This window comes from Pezoporus occidentalis, unplaced genomic scaffold (assembly GCF_034315485.1).
Source record: "Pezoporus occidentalis ecotype Australia unplaced genomic scaffold, CSIRO_AGI_Poc_V1 ctg37, whole genome shotgun sequence".
NCBI lineage: Eukaryota > Metazoa > Chordata > Aves > Psittaciformes > Psittacidae > Pezoporus > Pezoporus occidentalis.
The window spans coordinates 4,221,315-4,241,086 of record NW_026915691.1 but is presented as its reverse complement, the minus strand read 5'-3'; the positions used below and the strand labels follow the sequence as shown (position 1 = coordinate 4,241,086).

The following is a 19,772-nucleotide window of genomic DNA, read 5'->3' as shown; positions in this document are numbered from 1 at the left end:
TTGGGATGCTGCAGGATGAGCTTCTATGACAGAAACACTACAAATGAAGAAGAAATAGCTGGCAGCACCATGGCAAGCCTGCAGTTCCTCCTGTTGGCTGCTACCCTTTCTAAAGCCAGCCATCTCTGGGAACAACATTAATGTGTACAAAGGCACAGTGGTGAATCCACTGTCTTCTTGGGTTGCCATCCATTGCTGAAACAATATAGAACACAAAAGCAGAGCAGCCATTTCAGCTGCGGGTCAAGGCAGTGAGCCACTGAGATCTGTGTGGATGCTGAATTAGGTGCTGGCGCACTGAACAGCGGCTACCAAATTCTACCAAATGTATAACCAAGTACCAGGCTGACCAGATAACAAAGTGAACGAATTTGTCCTGTGGAGGAAGGGAGGCACATGCTTGGCAGATCTGATATGCTGGAAGAAGTATAAGTACCAGGCTAGCCAGGCAGCAACGCTGGAGGAAAAACTATATTCCTTTACCTTTCAGTAGCTTTTTTCAGAAAGCAAAATCTTTTTGTTGTGCAGAAATGGACGATGTAAATTTACCACCTTTCTGCCAAATTAAATCTTCCTATTTATCACCAGTTAGTAAGAATCAGCTCTGAGATTATTTTTAATACTGATAGTATCGATCCTTATTTCTCTTGTGTACATACCTGACGCAGAGGGAAGTCTAATGCTTCATCATTTGGAATGTGATGGGACAGAATGGGATAATGGGACTCACAAGCAGTAAAGACATTAACTGATTATGATTTTAAGAGAAAATTTAAGCTCTTCATTTCTATGCACTTATGGCCTGCTCCTCCTTCAGTAAGAGAAATCTGTTTCAATAACATGATAAACTAGGGAAAGAAGGAGGTGGAAGGCTAAATGTCGCTGTTGTATCTTTGGTATTTAATTCCTATATTTGAACTCCAGAGACTGTTTGAAATCACTCTTCACAGATAAATGCCCATTACAAGTAGTAGGTGGCTCTTTCAAACAAAACCAAACCAAAAATAAAATTTTATGTTGGATTCCTGAATGCAGCCCCAGATTTAAATTCTGTTTTTTATGTGCTATAGTATCTACCACACATGCAATTGCAATTAGTTCTGATATGCCTCAAACTAGGTATTTCCTACAGTCCATGCTACTGAGAGAATCGATATAAGTATCCAAAATACATTGTGAATACTATTTGTGAAATACATGAACTACACAGAGGTAGCCACAATCTTCCCCTCTTCCCAGCACTTCAGGGTAGAGAGACTGTGACTTGTGTTAGTTACTCGACTCTTACCAGTTTGAACAAAATTCCTTCAAACCTAAAGGCAGGCCAGAATTAACTTAAGAAATCACTTTCAGATTGTTGAAGACATTTGGTGGCATTTAGCTAGCTCAGCATCCTGAACTGCAGCCAGTTCAGGGTTGATTCTAGCCCTTCATGTCAATGGATTTGGGATATGGATATTGCCAGGGGGTGGTTTTTAAGACAGCCTTTCATACTCTTAAGGAGATTCCCCATTCACACCTTGGTGTGATTAATTCCATCTTCAATGGATTTAGTTGCAACATGTCATTTTCTCCACTCCGGAGCAGCTGGGTGTTGTAGGATTTCAACATGTAAGAGCCAAGAATCAAACTACATGTTAAAGCAGGGGAGCTGCAGCTTATGCGAATTATTTTACATGCTCAGATATGCAAATGGAAGTGAAGTAGATGCTGCTTTTTTCTTCCTTTTTTTTTCTTGCTCTTCATCCTCCTTTCAGATTTGTGTCAAGAGAGAGAAACAGCTTTCTCCCATACCTAACTATTGTGTTCCTGCTGGCATCTTTTGAATAGTAATTCCAGCCAATGACGGCTGCTTTTGTAAAGAGATATTTACAAATCTGATTTTTGAAAGACTTGAATCAAAGCTTAATGTGAGAAATAATTCTCCCTGTACTCCAAGCAGGATCACAGCTTGCAGGGCTGAACATACCCAGATCTCCTTAGTCAGTGTCAAGCCTAACATTAACTGCGTTAAGCCAGTCTATTAAATGTAGACTTGTTAGAGTGGAAACAGCAGGTTCACACCCTCTCATCCTCCTCTTTTGCAGGTGGTAAGGTGAAGGTGAAAGGAAGAGAAGGTGGAGATGGAACTGCCAAATCATGCCAAACAACTGCTACTGCAGCTGAACCAGCAACGAGCCAAAGGTTTCCTCTGTGATGTGATCATTGTGGTAGAAAATGCCCTGTTTCGTGCCCATAAGAACATCCTGGCAGCCAGCAGCATGTATTTCAAATCCCTTGTCCTGCATGACAACCTGATTAACTTAGACACAGACATGGTGAACCCCACCGTGTTCCGGCAGGTCTTGGACTTTATTTATACTGGTAAGCTCTTAACGACTGACCAGCCCGGTGAACAGAACTTTAATGCTCTCCTCACCGCAGCAAGCTACCTCCAACTGCACGACCTGGCAGCTCTCTGCAGAAAGAAGCTGAAGCGGAACGGCAAGTCCTTTGCTGGCAAGGCCGGTGGCCTTGGTGTCGGGAGATCTGCCAGGAGTCAGAGACTTTCCACTGCTTCGGTCATCCAAGCTCGCTATTCAGGGTCAAATGAGGGGTTGAAGGGCTCGCACTCAAAAGAGCTGTCAAAGGGAAAGCTCTCCGATGATGAGGTCTTCATCAGTAGCTCCAACCAAGAGAACTGTCACTCCTTAAGCAGGGGAGCCAGTAAGAACGGTGGTGGGAGCGGCAGTGCGAACGGGAGCACTGGGGACCAGGAGCTAGGCCTCGATCTGTCCAAAAAAAGCCCGTCACTCCCTGTTGCAGCCTCCCATGATGACACGCAGCACAGCGAAAGCCAGCATGGCTCTCCCCAATCTGCCTCAGCCCCTGCAGCCAACAGTGCCTCATCGTTTGACGAGTCTGGAGTCGGAGCCCCTCACAGCATGGCAGACAGCAGCGACCCCATGGAGATGGATCTGAGCGAAGAGTGCCACCACTCACTGACGGAGAGCAGCCAGCGCAAGGGCCTCCGACACTCGTCCCGCAAGAAGGAGTGGATCAAGAAAGACAATGCCTTCGACCGAAAGGAGGGAGGCAAAGACAGGGACGAGGGTGAAGGGCTGCCCAATGGTATCCTGCTGGGGCCCTTGTCCAAGTCTGTGGAGAGGAGTCTGGCTGGGGCCTACGGCGCAGACCTACCCTACCCGTGTAAGGAGGAGGTGGAAAATGGCAAGGAGAACAGTGACGACAGCGGCCAGAGCGAGAGTGAGAGCGGCGGGCATACTAGTGCCAACTACGTCTACCGGCAGGAGGGGTTTGAGCCAGTGGCCTACGGTGACAACCTGTATGTCTGTATCCCCTGTGGCAAAGGCTTCCCGAGCTCTGAGCAACTCAACGCCCATGTGGAGACGCACACCGAGGAAGACCTTTACATCAAGGAGGAAGGCACATACGGCGGCAAGGATGAAGCCGAGGATTTGTCCAACCCCAACCAGTCCTACGCCGCGGAATCCCGACCCTTCAAGTGTTCAGTGTGTGAGAAGAGCTACAAGGATCCAGCCACGCTGCGGCAGCACGAGAAGACTCACTGGCTGACACGGCCCTTCCCTTGCAACATCTGCGGCAAGATGTTCACACAGCGGGGCACCATGACACGGCACATGCGCAGCCACTTAGGGCTCAAGCCCTTTGCTTGCGAGGAATGCGGGATGCGCTTTACCCGGCAGTACCGACTGACAGAGCATATGCGTGTCCACTCAGGAGAAAAACCTTACGAATGTCAACTGTGTGGTGGGAAATTCACCCAGCAGCGCAATCTGATCAGCCACCTGCGAATGCATACCTCTCCCACATAAGCCAAAGACTCCAGAATGAGCTTCAAGCCCATCCGCAGTGATTTACCTTTCTGTAGACTTGCTGCTTAAAAAAAAAAAACAAAAAGAAAAAAAAAAAACAAAAAAGGGGGCAAGTCCCCACACTCTGTTCAGTCATGGGAGGCCTAAACAAATGTAGCTTTAACATTTTAAAAAAAAAAGTTCCTTTTTTCCCTTTTTTTAAAAAAAAAGAAAGGTCCACAGCCAAGCTGACGCATTTAGTCCAACTCTCCCTCCGAATCCTGGTGATCTGGTAAGAAATGCCACTTCTTTTTGCACACATTGACTTCATTGTCATACTGATTATCTGGAGCAGGTAGGAGGGGGACCATGGGGAACCTTCTGCTGGCTCCCCACTCCCTGCCTCTTTCCTTCCTGTTACTGTCACCCTACTTGCCTCCTCTCTTAAACCCAAACTCATTAGGGGCATTTCTTGCCATCAAAAAAACAATAAAATACACCTTTCCAGTGGCCTCAATAGCTGTGAAACAACACAGCCTTGCATTCACAAGTGCAGAAGCTGTGTCTGTGGACCATCTCACAGAGCTGGCAGCCCCTTCAGACACTGTGGGAAAGCCATAGCAGTGGTGGAACCCACCACCCTTCCCCTGGCCTGGCGATGGCGGGGAGTGCACCAGCTTGAGCGATGCCTCCCTCACCATGCCTTCCTCTTTTGGTTTTGATCTTTATCCTTGGCACACGTAACCACATGCCACCTCCTTCCCACAAAACACGCAAACCTCTTCTGCCTTACCCATGACTGAACAGGGCCTGGATGCCCTGGGAATTTCTTTCAGTGAGCAGGGGGTCGTCTTTACTTTTCTAGTAGTTTCGTATGGATATTCTTTGCTTAGAGGTACTTGTTTTATTAAAGGAAAAACCATTGTAACGTTTATGTGAATGTTTGAACTGGAAGGTCTGAGGTTAATTCTGGGGGGTGGGTGGGGAGGGGGTTTGATGTAGGCTGGACTTGCTACAAGTTCCTTAGGTACTTTTTTATTATTTTTTATTTTATTTTGTGTGTGTGTGTATGTTTTTAGCTTTCCTCCCTCACTAAAGAGCGAGTCTGTGTGGACAGGCTTGTTACCTTTGCTACCTCTTGACTTCATGAGAACAATAAGATGGTTAGTGAAAGATTAGGCTTTTTTTTCTTTTATTGTAAGTAATTAAATGTATAAAAGTAGAAGCTAAATTAAAGTTAAGGGATTTTTACCACCCTGTCCTTCCATCAAAAGTCAGCTAGAGAAATGTTAAAGCAAAGCTTGGCCAAAGACAAAGCAAAAAACATAGTTTGAGCCAGAGGTTGTGCTGGCTGCTTGGACTGGCTCATTCGCAGTCTCTTGGCTGGTTGTAGTCACTTTTAGATAAAAGAAGAAAACTTCTCTGAGCTTTTTGGGCCCTTTCCAGCTTTGTTTATTGAATCTGGATCCCATGGGGAGGGGAAAATGTCCCCCTCATCTTCCACTCCCCCAGCACATCTGGGTCAGTCTGTAAACACCTGGCAGGACAGAGGGTGAGGGCATAGCAGCCTATAATTTACTAGAATCCAGAGTGCAATAAGGTGGGGGAGAGGAGGAAAAAGCAAACCAAAGTGTTTCATATCCTCCCTTTTAGACAATTTAACACACGCACACAAAAAAAAAAAGAAAAAAAAGGATAAAAAAAAGAAAAATGAAAAGAAAAAGAAACAAAATGTTCTTACAACATCTGCATAAGACATCACAGCCAACAGCTGCTATTGGTTTAGGAGAGAAGACAGAGAACTTAGCCCACCAATTCTTGGCCCCCTTGACTTTGTTGGCGTGACCTTGTGGAAAGCTATGGCTTATTTCAAGCCTCCCGTGACTGTGGTGGTAAAAATTCACAGCCAGTAGAATCACCCCTTCTGAATTGAGTCAGGTTTACACTTGTGTTTTCTCAGTTGTTCTGTTTGGGTTTTTCCCCCACTCAAACCAGTTCAGTCTCTGCGGAAGGTTCTCCAGACCTCACGCTTTGTCTGTTTCAGGAAAGAAACAAAACCAATTTTTTTAAAGTTTTGACCAAAAAAAAAGAAAAAAGCGATCATGTTTGACTAAAACAAAGGAATATAAGCTTCATTTTCTATTGGTTTTTTTTTTATTTGTTTTTTTATTTGTTTGTTAAGGTAGACTAGTCCGTAAGAAGTTTTTGGGTCAATTGAATGAACTGAGGAAACTGGAACCCAGGCTCCAAGCAATAGAGATCCCAAAGGCCGAGCCTTGGCCTGGTGTTATGTTACAGGGAACACGCTGGCCCCTCTCCTGCCCTCCTCCAGGGTGCTGCTCCCAGTGCCATTGTCTGCGGACCCTGCGAGAGGGGAGCATGGATTTGTGTTTTTTCCTGACTGTGCTGAGATGCGCTGTTTTCTTCGGGGGGGGGGGTTAGGTGTGATTTTAGTGTCTTTAGCACTTCCACATTTTGAATATATATTGAATTCTTTTTTCCCTGATTCCTTGCCAAACCCCCCTGAGAACGTCCCCAAAACAGCCCTTGGGGAGGACAGGGAGGGCCCTGCCATCTACCTTTTTCTCAGAGCAAGTCTCAGCAGGGCTGAGGGACAGCAGTGCAACATTAGTTCCTAGGCACTTTCACCCTGCCTTTATCTTCCCTTCAACCACCCTAAAGCTGAGCTGAATCCCACCCTGGCTCAGGCTGCAGCTCCCTTATGGGTTTGGGATGCTGGTCCCCCCCATTCCCTTGTGGCCCTGCAGTTTGCCCAGCAGTGATGGGGCAGCAGGAGGGTGTCTGCAGAAGCCAGCCCTGGGATAGCAGCTCGCTATGACCCACTGAGCCAAGCCATGGAGCAGCCCAAGACATGAGGAAGCAGTGAGCTCCTCAGCAGGCAAATAACCTGCTCCCCCTCTCTTAACTCCATTTCTACAAGCATGTGTGTGGGTGATGTAGCCTCTCCCCTCCCAGGCCCCCTCGTCATTTGTTTCTTAAGCCTTTGAGAACCATGTTGAAGTTTCAGGACCCAATGCTATTTTTTAAAACCATTTTTCAGAGCATCTTTCTTTTTTAACTTGATCCCCTCCCCAGCACTTAAACCATACGACATAAAGTCTGTGTACAGCAAGAGTATTGTACAAAAGGAGATTTTTGTTCTTTTGTTTTCAAGTAGCTGTGTAAAGTTGTGTTCCATAGATTGAGTATAAACAACATTTTCCAAATTGTGACAGTAATAATGAATAATACTCAAAGCTTCAGGGACTGTTTCAGGCCTGCTTGGGGCCTAAACACTCAACTGCATTTATACGACATAGTATTGTATCAAACATTTTTCTGTATTTTAATGAGAAAGCAAAACACTAGTTTCATATTTAAGATTTTAAGAGTTTTAGGGTGGGGGGGAGGGAGCTGCATTTTTTGGTTTGTTTTTTTTATTTTTAATTTTTTTTTTTAATACACAAAGAGCCTCAAGAGGAATAAAACAATTTAAAAACAAACAAAAAAACAAAAATTAAAAAAAAAAAGAAGAGGCCAGGCAGCTTAAGTATATGCTTTAGTCACTTACTTAGTTCCAGAATGTTTTCGGAATAACAGGAAAAAAGATAAAATAGCAAAAGTTGTATAAAAGAATAAAGAAGCTCATACCCAAATTCACAAAACTATTTTTTAAACCAAAGCACATTTGAATGAGTATGGAACCTCACTTGGCTCAGAAAAGTACTAATATATTTATCTCATTGTTTACATAAACTTTTACAGTTTCAGACCTCAACAGATCTAGGGGCCAGTCAAAATTAATCTTTGCTTTTTCCATTGGTTTGTCTGTGAAGGCTACGCAGCGCTCCCCAGCTTGGGAGGGAGACCTGTGTCCCAGCCTGCATTCCAGCGCTGCTCAGGAGGGCAGGGAGAGGGAGGGCAATGACAAATATGGCACGTAGATACTATTTTCTTTGTCTTCAACCCATAAGAGATGTTGCTGGGAATGAGACCCAGGCACTATTGTGGTGGCATTCCAGCCTACCTCTTCCTCAGAGGAGTCTGAGGGTTATCAAGAGGGCAAAGAGAGACGCAAGATGCTCTACAGATAGAGAAGGACGTTGTCAGAAGATGGTGGGAGCTGCTGTACCCAGCACATCTCCTTACTGTTAGCCATGGGGAGCTGGGCTGAGCTGCTTTCCAATCCTTTACTGAAAAACCCCCAAAACCAAATTCCTGGCAAAAAAAGCCCCAAAAGCCCAGCTCTGTGCATGTGGGGGAATTAGCAGGAGCCACAAAGTTCACAGAAGACACCAAAGAGCTATTGACATGCAGCTTCTGTGAAGCTTTGTGGCTGCTGATATGGAAGAGTACGCACAACTCGGAAGGGCCCCTCTGGGCAGGGCTGTGGCAGAGGTGGCTGCTCTTCCTGCGCTGACTTCGGTAGCTTTAATGGTCTGGTGTGAGGGCAAGAGCACAGCCCCTACCTGCCTCCTCCTGTTCAGAGCTGTGCTGGGGCCTGAGCTGTACTGTTGGGACCATCTGAGCCACCTCTTAATTTAACAGCTGGATTGATTCACTCCAGACTTCACAGTCATGCCCAAAGAGCCCAGCCAAAACTCCTAAAGCATTCTAGGTGGGAACCTAAGCTTGATTTGCATGTTAGGACAGTTTAAAGATGACCAGTGAAGGTGGTTTGCTAAAATACTGCTGAAGCCAAAAAAAAAAGGATTAAAAATAAGGCTCCCCATCCTTAGTCTTGACCCGTTGTAGCTTTTACCTTCTACACCAAAGCCACCTCAAAGATTTGAGGGGGGGCTGATGGAAAATGAAATATTAATTTTGCCTGGTCTTAATATCTAACAAAGATGGTGCAAACACTATTTGACAGTGTTGTTTTTGTATCAATATGTATGTGCAGTAATGAATGTATTTATTTCTCAGATTCTGTATGCACAGTTTTGCAATGTAATTCAGAAAGTTGCAAACACAAAGATGTGTCCGCAGGGTCTTCTCTACAGGATTTCAAAAAAAAAAAAAAAAAGAAAAAATATATTAAAAAAAAAAGAAAAAAAAAAAAGGATCTCAGAGACTCTCAGCATAGCCATAAACCATAACCTGTGAAGACAATACAAAGACTGGACTTTTGTAGCTTTGCATAGAAGAGGAATTTATGTTTTGCTGTATTTAAATGTTTCAATTTACAGTGTCACTCTCTTAAGATTCCTGTTTTGGTTTTTTGTTTTTATTTCCTCTCTCTCGTGTGTGTGGAAAGCATTGTTTAACAAGCAGTGCAGGTTCAAAGTCTGGGTTAGCAGTATTTTACCGTGTCGCTTCAGTTCTGAAAAGCAGGAGTGTGGGTCTTGACCAGGGAAACATCCAGTGCACTCAGTGACACAAAAGCAATTCTGAGGTGAGAGCTGGCAAAACCCAGAGAAGGTAAAAGTCATCACGGGAACAGCTGTGTGCTTCTGATTGCAGCTTGTGACTGAGCCCAGCCTCTTGTCCTGCCTGACAGGACATAGCTCCTTTACTCTCCCTCATCCCACTCACTGTTTACTGTGCTAGCAATAAGGATCTCAGAACTGGGGAGCTGATGCCTAAGATACCTAGAGGAAGTTTTGTGCCAAACCCAGCAGCCTCTGTGCCATCTTCTGATGAGCCTTGCAACTATACTGAAGCATCAGACTCCCCGTAGTGTGACGTGCTTAGAGTCCCAGGGTCAAGCTGTACTTCACAAAGCCTCTTACTCCAGCAGTATTGGTGGAGTCAGCAGTTATGGACCTCCTACAGCCTTAAAAATTAGCATAAAGAAGGGATGTTTGCTGATTTATGGATATTTGCCAAATTCAGAAACCTTTCCAATCAGCTGTGCTGGAGTTAAGGGAAAAGCAAAGAGAAAACAAAGAGACAAAACCTTCCTACGTTTTAAAATGGGTTTCAGAAGCTCTACATAGCAAATATCTTGCTCTCCCCAGACAGCATAAATGCTCATCATTGAGATGGCATGTTTGAATGAACATTTGTTTAAGCAAGAGTTTAAAATCTAAAGGAACTCTGAGCTGTAATTCTGGAATAATTCAATAGACTTCTAGCTTTTTTTCCTTAGTTTTTGTTAAACTTAATAATTTGCTCCACATCAGCAGTCTCTCCATTACTTGTAAAACCCCTTTTTTCCATAAGCTTTCCCTTGCAGTCCAGAACTGACCATGTTCTTGGAAATCTGGTGGTTACTTTCAGCGGCTGAAAGTAGCTTGCTGCAATGTTTTAAGTCTCATGGTACTTTATTGTCCTGATTTTAGTGCAGGGGACAAGCAGGCAAACAGTAGCTGATTCTCAGTCTCTTTCCATTCCTCATACTTTGCATTTTTCAGAGTAGGAAATCTCACTTTTGATGATTTCCTATTAAACTTGCTAAATCTGCTGCTTTCCTTGTAAAAGGAGATCTGGAATCCCTTGTGAGGCAGTTCCAGCTCTGCTGTAAGGCTGTAAGCTGGACCTCCTGGTCAGGAAGGATTCTTTCTTTCAGCCCTAGTTAATCCCTGTGTCACAACAGAATTACTATTTATTTTGCTTTCCTTGTTTTAACTGGACTCAGAGACACTGAAATACAAGTTTAGAGCTAGAAATGCATCTTTTGATCAGTTGTCTCCTATCAGTATCCTCTTCTTTCCTTCCTTCCCCAATTTTACTAAGTATTTTGAAGCTCAGTGTTGAACACATGGGGATCAATGGATCAGTGTTTTTGAACAGAGCAGCCCTGTGCAATGCATCATGATACATCATGCTACATGTGTTGGCAGTTGGGGGACGCAATTCCTAGCGTTTGTTTTCCCTGAGGATGGGATGGTTTTAAACATTCTCTTTCACAAGTTATCAGTCGAAGCACCTAACACAACTGTTCTCTAACTTTCACAGGAGTTTGGCTGGCTGGGGATAACTTTTCTATGAGGAGAGGATCTTGTTCTGGCTGGATGGATATTTTTTCCCCATTTTATTTGAATACTGAAAAAGGGATGTTGCATCTCTCTTTGTTTTATTTTAATTTTAAGCCTTAACTATCAGTCAGTTGAGGAGCCCTGGATGTTTCCTGGGGAGGGGAAAGGAGGGAAGGGCAAGGGAAAGGCCGACATTCCTGCTGCAATGTTCTGTTCATTTCCTTCAAGAGCTTGAATTCAGGTCAGAGCCACACATAGTTTGTGGCTTCAACTCAAGTGTCATATAAAAAAAATACAGAAATTATAATATGATCTCAGCATTCAGAAATTTGCAGTCTTAATGTACAGTGATGAGAAACTGTTATTTTATGATCTTTTCATTAAAAGCTTGATTGAAAAATTACATCTTTTGCTCTAGAGTTCACCTTGTTCCTACAGCTAATTCTCTCCATGTCTTCTCATTTATTCTTGCTCAGGGATTTGAACCAGCTACTTCACAACGCAGACAGCCCCCATGCACACAGAGCCAAGAGAGCCACACACAACTTCTCATTTTAAGCCCGTATACAATCTGCTCATAAGCCAAAATCTGATGCTCATTAGAATATATAGAAAGGATGAACTGCATGGGCCTGGTGCACAGTAAATGTGCAGGCAATGAATAATGGAGAAATGGTAATTTCACCTTTCTTGTTGTGACCCTGTGCAAGTTGAGGCTGGTTTTGAACAGTTACCTCTGCCTTGTCCACAGTTTGAAAGCAGCGTTTGGCAGAGACAGTAGATGGACCTGCCAATGCATAAATACCTTCAGTCCACTTGGACTGTAAGTCTGACTCCCTGAGCACACCTCTGAGGAGCAGAAAAGCAGCTGAGGCAGGGAAGTTTCCTAGAAGGAATTATGGTTCTCCATCCACGTGTGGTACAGGTAAAAAGGGGAAATGCTTCCAGGGAAGGTGGCTGTAAGTAACAACAAAAGCACCCACTGCAGATCTCAGCCTCTCAAATGTTAAGATCCAGACATTTTTCTTTAGGCAGGTTAAGTGTGTCCCTAGTAATATTAATGAACGTTTCCTTGGCCTGGGTTCTAAGTGGTGTTTTCTGGTTCCCAAGCCATCTTTCTGGATCTAAGGATCCTTCAATAAAATACCTATTTAATGGAGACAAATTAAGTAAGCATCTTCACCATAACACAAGAGCCAAGCCTAGTATTCTGCAACACTTCCCTTTGTCACACTACTCATCACCACAGTTTTGCTGTTTTCTCCCAGAGCCTGTTGGAATGCCTTAATATACATCAAAATAACCCTGGTGTTGAATTCATGTATTTCGTTTTGATCCTTCTTCCTTTCTTTATGAACACAATGCTGACTATATTTTAAAGTGACTGACTGAAGGAGCTTCAAGTTTAGTCAGTTTTCTGACAGGTTGCACAGTCAGCAGCACTGGTAAGAAAATCATTTTTATTTGTCCTTGGAGATGTGTTTTACCCAGCAAGGTTAAAGAGAAGGACAAAAATGAACAGAAAAACAGATGAAGAGCTACAGAAAACCAGAGGCTGTTTTTCAACAGCTCAGATGTGGTAATGAGCCTGTTCTCTTCCCCCAGCTACCAGGGACTTGTCTTTACCTTTTTCTTTCCTTTATTGCTAATTTCTTCTGGAAGTTTTTGCTTCCTGGCACCCATTTCTCTGTGGCATAAGTGGTTTCCAGCATAGTTAATAGATTGCATGTTCTATTTTACTTTCTTTGCCGTGGTCAGCTCCTTTTCACCTCAAAAGATCCTGTGACAACTATACAAAACTCTTCGTATAATAATTCACAACTGAAATGCAGCTGCCTCTGCAGTGGAACACTGAAATATGTACAACTGAAACACAGAGCACAGGATGTAAAGGATACCAGGTATGTCTGGAATGCCTGGGAATTTGTACTTTCTTCCCTCTGCTTTCATTGCCCCATTTATTGGTAGGACTTCTTTTCTCCCAAACCCACACTTGCTTTCTCTCTACTACTCTTCTCCCTCTTGAAAAGCAAACACAGTTCGGGTCAAACCCTTGAATGACAGGTTTGGTTTTGCTTTTCTTCAGGGAATATAATTTCATCAAAATTGGGGCTTTTCTATTAGAACAAAACTTCTCATTTTCTAAATGAAATTTTATTTCAGCCACTGTTGAGGTCCCGTTTGCTGAACAGATACAGATGCAGAATGTTTGTTTGTTTCATGAGAACTCTGATGTCTGTTCCCTCATTAAGAAGTTACAAGGGAAGGACAGGTTTTTTAATTTCAGTAAAAGCCAAAAGACCAGCACCTCACTTTGCAAATTACTTCTAAAATATGCCTTCATCCTGTTCTATATTGAAAATAAACTCTGAAGGACTGGAGGTTTTATCTGCAAGTAATGCAGAAGCTGTTATCAACTATCAGTTTTGTGTATCTATCTGAGTTTTGTTTGTCTGGATGCACTACAAAGTTGCCCAGGTTTAAACACACTGATTTTGTGTGCACTTGTGCAAAGCCTGCTGTGTACCAAGTTTAGTGTGCCCCAGCTTAAACTGTAAATAGCTAAAGCTGGTGCCTTTACCTCAGCAGAACTCATTGTTCTTTGTCTTCTTTTCTTGTGCAGTGGCAGCCTCCCATAAGCTGTACCTTGAGAATCCAACCTTTTCTCAGTGTTCATCTCATTAAGACTGTGTTCTTCCAGCATCCAAAGCCAACACCCATCCTGCTCCTCACCTTGAAGTACCTGGATTACAAAACCTGGCATACAGGGCCAGAAACACTTCAAAGTTTGCTATTTGGACCAAAATTTTCTTCCTTCTACAACCCCTCTGGGCACTGCTTTTGCCTCAGTTCTGCAGTTCCCTCCTATCCTAGAGGTCACCACACCGCATCTTCCTTCTTTCCTTCCATGGGCTCTGTAGCAGCAGTCAGTTTGGTTTGGGTTTTTGTTGTTTTTTTTTATCTCTGCAGTTGTACTGTCTTAGTGATGAACACTACTGGAAACTGCTGCAGAGCAAGCTCTGAGTCCATATGTTTCAGCTCATAGGTTGAGCCAGCTGTAGAAAAGCATGATCTCCCTGCAATTACAGTGCATCCATACTCCAATACTATAGAGTGAAAAACATTCATCATACTGTCTTCTTCTGTTCCAGGTGCTAAGAAGAGAGGCCAATGTAGCTGGTATGTATCAGTCTAGGAGGTGATTGATGGCCCTGCCTACTTGCTTTGCCTTCTGCCTTCTCACCATTTTGCTCCTTACCTTAGTTCTTTGCTCAGTTACAGAGAGCACTGGGAGAGGAAAGATGTTGTGGGGCTCTCCCAGCAGGACAGTCATCTTTTTGATAACTGGGCTCTGAAGCAAAGACCTAATTCGTCTTCTCTGTTCTTGTCCATCCTCTGCTTCTTGTACACAATAATTAATGGTTTTAAAACCAGACAGAATCCTGCTGACTCTGGATTCAGACTCAGTCTGTTCAGTTACTATTGGTTAGAGATTTTTAACTTGATAAAAATCAAGAACACTTCCAGAAGCCTGACTTGAAACAAGCAGCACTAGTAAAGACATGACACAGCCTTTCCTTGATTCTAGAGGACAGTGGTGGCAGAGCAGATGCTAGCTCTAAGGTTTTCTGGTCAGCCTCCCTGCATATCATGCATGCACATTGTCTGGTTGTTTGGTGTGCACCTACTGAGGGTTCAGATACAGGAACCTGGCCAGACTACGTAACCACATCCCCTGGCTGTGGCCGCACAGGGAGCACTTTATGAGCACAAGGCAGGAACTGAGCTCCACACCTGGGCAGATGCTGCTTCTCTGTAGCCCTACAGATCTGTGTGCCTTTACACTAACGGCCTGGCCATTCAGGGACTGGCCAGACAGATCTGGCCGCAGGACAGAGGAGAGGGCAGCATCACCAGATGGCCCTTATCAGCCTCCCAGGCATGTGTAAAACGTGCAGAACTAAGCTCTAGGTTTATAGCCTTGTCACCAGAGGCTCTTGCTACCCCCATTGCCTGGCAGCAGCCTCCTGCCAACTCCAGCTGGTCCCCTTGCCACAATAGCAGCCAAAGGCCAGCCAGGGAAGATTGCACAACCAGGCCTTGATCTGTATTTTCCACTGCTCAGCCAGCAAACCCCTCCTTTTTTCCAGCACAGCTGTTTTCCATCTCTGCTCAGGAAACATGCCCTGCTTTTGATTCCTGGGTCTTGCTTTATGAAGCAATCATGGGCAGGCTGTCTGGGTGGAACGGGTCACAAAGTGGCTGTGGGATAACTCCGGATTCTGAACGCCAACACAGAACAAAAGCGAGCTTTGCCAAGGCTCAGGTGAGCCTGGGGTCAGCACACAGACACGCTACTGACGCAAGCATGAACGCAGGGTTTTCTTTCTCTGGGCCGTGATGGCTGAATCCCACCTCCCTTTTCCTCTCCTGTCCACTTGCCACAGCCCTTCCCTGGTTAGATCCACGTCTCAGTAACAACGGTGGGTGCAAGGGTGATGGTGTCACACTTTTGCTACATCTGACATAAAACTCCCAGACCAAGGTGGCTGTGCTTTCCTAGGCCACCAGCCATGCATGGCTAGGGTAGTAAGCCGCAAAGTTTGACCCCTTCTAGGCATTCTGGTTGACAGTATCACAACACACAACTGCAGCTTGGTAACTTGTAGCCTTAACATTAAAGACACAGCCCACGGCGCAAGCAGAACATGGGGGTGAGATGGCAGACAGTGGGTGGAAGCCCATGATGAAGCACAGACCCGGATGTACTCCACTCAGGAATACCAGCAGCCATAAGTACACTGGCATTGCACTTCTTGGCCTTTTCCCCAAAACACTGGAAATCAGCCAGCTCCCTGGTCATGCCAACCTAGAAATTAGCTACCCTCCTCAAGGGTTAAGGCATTAATGTTAACACCATCTATATTAACAGAAAATAATATGTGTGCAAAAAGGTCTGAGTTACAGCTGTTGTAGGAGTCATACCTTGGCTCTTCTGAGTCATTTACATGTGAAGTGTGGTCCTTTACAGCAAAGTGTCTTTTAGGCTAGAATGGGTAGAAGGGGCAGTTATGACAACAGCCTTGGAGCTCACACAGATGCACCTTGGAGCAGGCTCCAAGGTTACCAAGGGCAGAACAAGTGGTGGAGGAGCCTGACCCCAGAGGGGCAAAGCTAAAGACTTGCTGGGCACCATCATCAAACTGCCTGGCTATGCTTCTAAGTAGAGGCAACAGACAGAAAAAGAGAAGCAGATTTAGGCCTCCTTTCCCTTTGCAAATTTACACATGATCAGTTCCCAGCCACTCTGACTGGTTTAAGAGTGTCCACACAAAGGACTTGCTGCCATAAGAGGAAGTATTAAAAAATCATTTAATTGAATCATTGCTGTCATCACAAAAGCCACAGTCTGCAACAGCAGCAGTTGACATGTGGGCAGCAACTAGGGAATCTTCCTCTATAGCTACTTCTTTGCTTTTAGTGGGAGCCTTTGTTTCAAAGCAGGGGGTGCAGGTGGGAACTGGAGGAGGGAAAGGAACACAAGCAGCTCAGGTGTCTCTGGCAGTGAGTGCATCACAGTCCTGCCAAACAGACAGCTGAAGCCTGCTCTTCCAGTCTCGGGGCTCTTGTGAGCAGAGCGTGCCACTCACACCAGGTTGTGCAATAGCAGCTTAGGATGTGTACAAACACTGGCAGGAGGGAGAAATGTCAGTCCTTGGTGTACACTCTGACCTATCCTGGCTTCAAGCCACTGGTGGTAGTGGTAAGGTATATAGATGTCAGGGCTTGTCACGCACTCACAGTGCACTCTGCCTTCCCAACAAGGTCTGTCAGGCTACTCCTGTGCATTGCTTTAGATGTGTACACACAGCACAGACTCTGTCCTGCCTCTTTCCTTTGAAGACAGCAAAGGTGAGAGGGATCTCCATTATTTGACAGAGCATTTAGCTTAATGTTCTGAACTCCACCAGATGGGTATCTTCCAAGCCTCCTGACCACTGTGAATACTTTCTACAGAGGCATATTAACTTCCCTTGATTTGGTTGGAATGCCTGCCTGCTCTCATCACCCTTTTGCCACACAGTAGTGCTCTGCAGGCTGTCATACTACAGAAGACCTCTGACCACAAAGTTCAGACCAGTTCCTGGTCCGTAGAAAAACTGTAATACAAGTAAAACAACAATTTTCAGACGGAAAGGTAGCCCAGTAGTGGCTCATGCATAGTCTGTGGGGCACATCCTCCCAGCAGCATGGCCCCTTCACACCCTAGGAACCAGTGAAGCAACATTCTTGAGCAACAAAGGGAAGCATGACACAGTGGCACATAAAGTTAACTTGTTAAACTTCTACTGCCATGTTCTTTCTGCTGGGCTCGGATTTAACCTTATCTCCAATGTCAGTACCTTGCCATTACCTTCATCTCCATTTTGTTTATTCATTTTTACAGTTTCATTTTCTCTTGAACAAGCTTAAAGAAGTTTAGGGAAAAGAAACACTTGATTTGGTTTGATGCCAAAGACAATTTCCGCCCCCCCCTTTTCAGTTTTTTCAATGTAAACAAGAGATGACATACCTTTGAAAAAGCAGCTTTCCTGGGAATGCTGGTGTCCTGAAAACATGTACCCTGGAAATGCCAGTGCTTGAGAGAAGATCAGTCTGTTTTTTTTCTGCACTTGGGGAACTAGAAGATGGGCTGAATTCCATGCTCAGTCTTCCCTAGAAATGACAATATATGAAAACATCAGCACAGAAACATAAGAGCAAATTAAAAGATGAGGCTCCTTTCCCTTTAACAGGATCTCTTAAACAGCCTTCCTTGACATCTTAGTAGAGTTGACTCCACTGAGATACTGAGAAAGGTGATGCTTTGGCAAGCTGATCTCAAATTATGCAGTATACCACTACAGGTAAGAGAACAAACAGACCTAGTCCTAAAAGTTTCTGTATTGGCTGGCTCTACCTGCCTCATTAAGCCTTGTAAAAGGATAGATTTAAAGTGCATTTCTTTAAAATGAAGCAAAGCCTGGCACTGTCTGCTGCTGGAGAGCACTAAGTTCTTCAGACAGCCTTGAGGTGCTTGAAGGGAGGATTTGTGAACACACACAAAAATATGTGAAAGCAAACTATGAAGGCTGTTAAAAAAGCCAGAGAGGTTTAAGCTGTGGTGCCCTTCAAAGAAGGACTGTTCTGAGCAGAATTAGGTAACATCCCACCTAAACCACAACTGCCCATGTCACTTAAGCTGATGGAACCAAACATGTATTAACCAGGCAGGGGGAGGAAAAATTTCAGAAAGGAGCCTTTACAAGCCTTTGATCATCCATTTTGCCTTTTGTTCCCTCATACCTGCTACAGCCAAAGCACTCCACCAGGCAGCTGAGGGGATGGCTGGTTTAGAAGTGTACATAGCAATAAGGAGAGTTAGCAAAGCTATGTCAAGTTGCTTTAGGCCTTATCCAACTGAGGTCAGAATATCTCCGAAGATGGAGCTTTCATACACTTTGCTGGACTACCTGTTCCAACGCTTAACCCACTCTCACTGTGAAATCTTTTTCCTCATATCCAATGGGATAATTAAGGCAGTAGGCTGAGGGGTTTGCCTAAAATGCCAGCATTACACTTTCCTCCCTAACTTGACGTGTGAAGGCTCCAGGCCGTCAGGAATATCACACAGTGACAGCACTACAAAGGGAGCCTGCAATATAATTATGTATGGGCAGACAGGCTGGAGGGGCCCAGGGCTCTGGAGATGACAAAAGACATGGTAACTGTCTGGGCCCTGTCTTTTGTTTCTCAAGGCCTGTGCCAACTGTGCTGCCAACAGTGTGTGCTATGCACATGAGGTAATGGTCTGGGAAAGCCTTCCTTCCAGAGGTATATTCTGTTTGTGGTCTTTGCTGCTATGCAGCCAACCAGTTCTTCTTCCTCTTCCTTAGCTTTGTGAGCCTGGGACTGCGGAGGAGTTGGCCCATGTAAGGGCTGCAAGGAGCAGTCATCCTCTTGCTCAGCTCTTGAGCTTGTGGAGGAGTGGCAGTGTGCAATGCTGAAGGCAGAGCAGGACACAGATCCTGAGCAGCAGGTATGGTATGGCACAGAGCAAGAGAGAGCCTGAGGAGATCCAGAATGCTGAAAGCAACAGATGCCCCTCTTTGTCTCTTAGGTAAGCTGAGTCTAAGCTCAGCTTTCTGTGCTTTTACAATTTAAGAGACAGGGAAATCCGTATTTAGAAAGTGGCAATAGGATGAAGTCAGTTAATACCACCATATATGCATCCACTCTACTTTAAAGAGTACGTAAGGCCTTGCTTTCCTCTGACAAATGGGTGGAGAGGCCAGGGACTGGACATTTATTCGGTTTATTCTCATGGCTTTGAAAGGCTTAGTTATAGTAGGGCTAAGAGCCAAATGAAACTCTGTCTTGAGCTGTTCCTTTTCCTCCCCCACTAAAGAATGATCTTCAAGCTCTGGACCCTCATCTCCACCCAAAATAACTGCCCTGATTTATTTTATGCTTTTTTGTTGTTTCCTTTTAAATCACGTCTAAGCTAAGCTTTTGTTTGCCAAGTTTTCAGCCTGGAGCAAATTTTTAGTCGAATTATAACCTCCTCTCCTTCCCCTTGAAAAAGAGGTGTTTTTCAGGATATGCTGCTGTCCCACCCATTACTCACCTTGCTGCTGGGAGGCAGAGGAGATGGCAAGCATTTTAAATATCAGCATCTCAAAGTTCAGTGTCGCAGGCATGGGCACACATCTGGTTAAACCATTTCCCTCATATCTTGGCTCAAAATCCTTGGCAGAGACATCTCATGGCAGTAGACGTGTCCAGGGAGCTGAGAGGGAGGGAATAAAGGAGACAAAGTGGTTAGGTTTCTCAGAAAGGGAATGGTTGTGGGCTGGAATATAAAGAAATGCCAGGACTGGAGAGTCTGCTCTCTCAGCACGTTAAAGAGCTTTGTCTGTTCAGGGCAGCATGATGAGAACCTGCACTTGAGAAGCCTCCTCCAAAACACAGGCTGCTGAAAGCAGCAAACAGCTGA

General features: G+C 44.7%; 1 protein-coding gene and 2 long non-coding RNA genes across 5 annotated transcripts in view; 1 reads left to right on the top strand and 2 right to left on the bottom strand.

Moving 5' to 3' along the window:
- The window catches only part of HIC2 (HIC ZBTB transcriptional repressor 2), a 52,717-nt gene extending 43,840 nt beyond the window's left edge, over positions 1-8,877 (top strand). The window contains exon 4 of the mRNA XM_062631436.1: positions 2,088-8,877. Coding sequence (XP_062487420.1) covers positions 2,124-3,836 — 1,713 coding nt within the window. The 5' untranslated portion in view covers positions 2,088-2,123 and the 3' untranslated portion in view covers positions 3,837-8,877. The remainder of the gene's footprint in view (positions 1-2,087) is intronic.
- The window catches only part of LOC134170220 (uncharacterized), a 218,793-nt gene that overhangs the window by 115,578 nt on the left and 83,443 nt on the right, over positions 1-19,772 (bottom strand). For all 3 annotated transcript variants that reach the window (XR_009967159.1, XR_009967162.1, XR_009967160.1), the window contains exon 3: positions 19,404-19,565. This is a non-coding gene — a long non-coding RNA (uncharacterized LOC134170220). The remainder of the gene's footprint in view (positions 1-19,403; positions 19,566-19,772) is intronic.
- On the bottom strand, positions 16,092-17,617 carry LOC134170222 (uncharacterized). Its single transcript, XR_009967164.1, has 2 exons — positions 17,310-17,617; positions 16,092-16,896 (listed from the first exon to the last, which is right to left on the bottom strand). It is a non-coding gene; the product is annotated as an uncharacterized LOC134170222 (long non-coding RNA).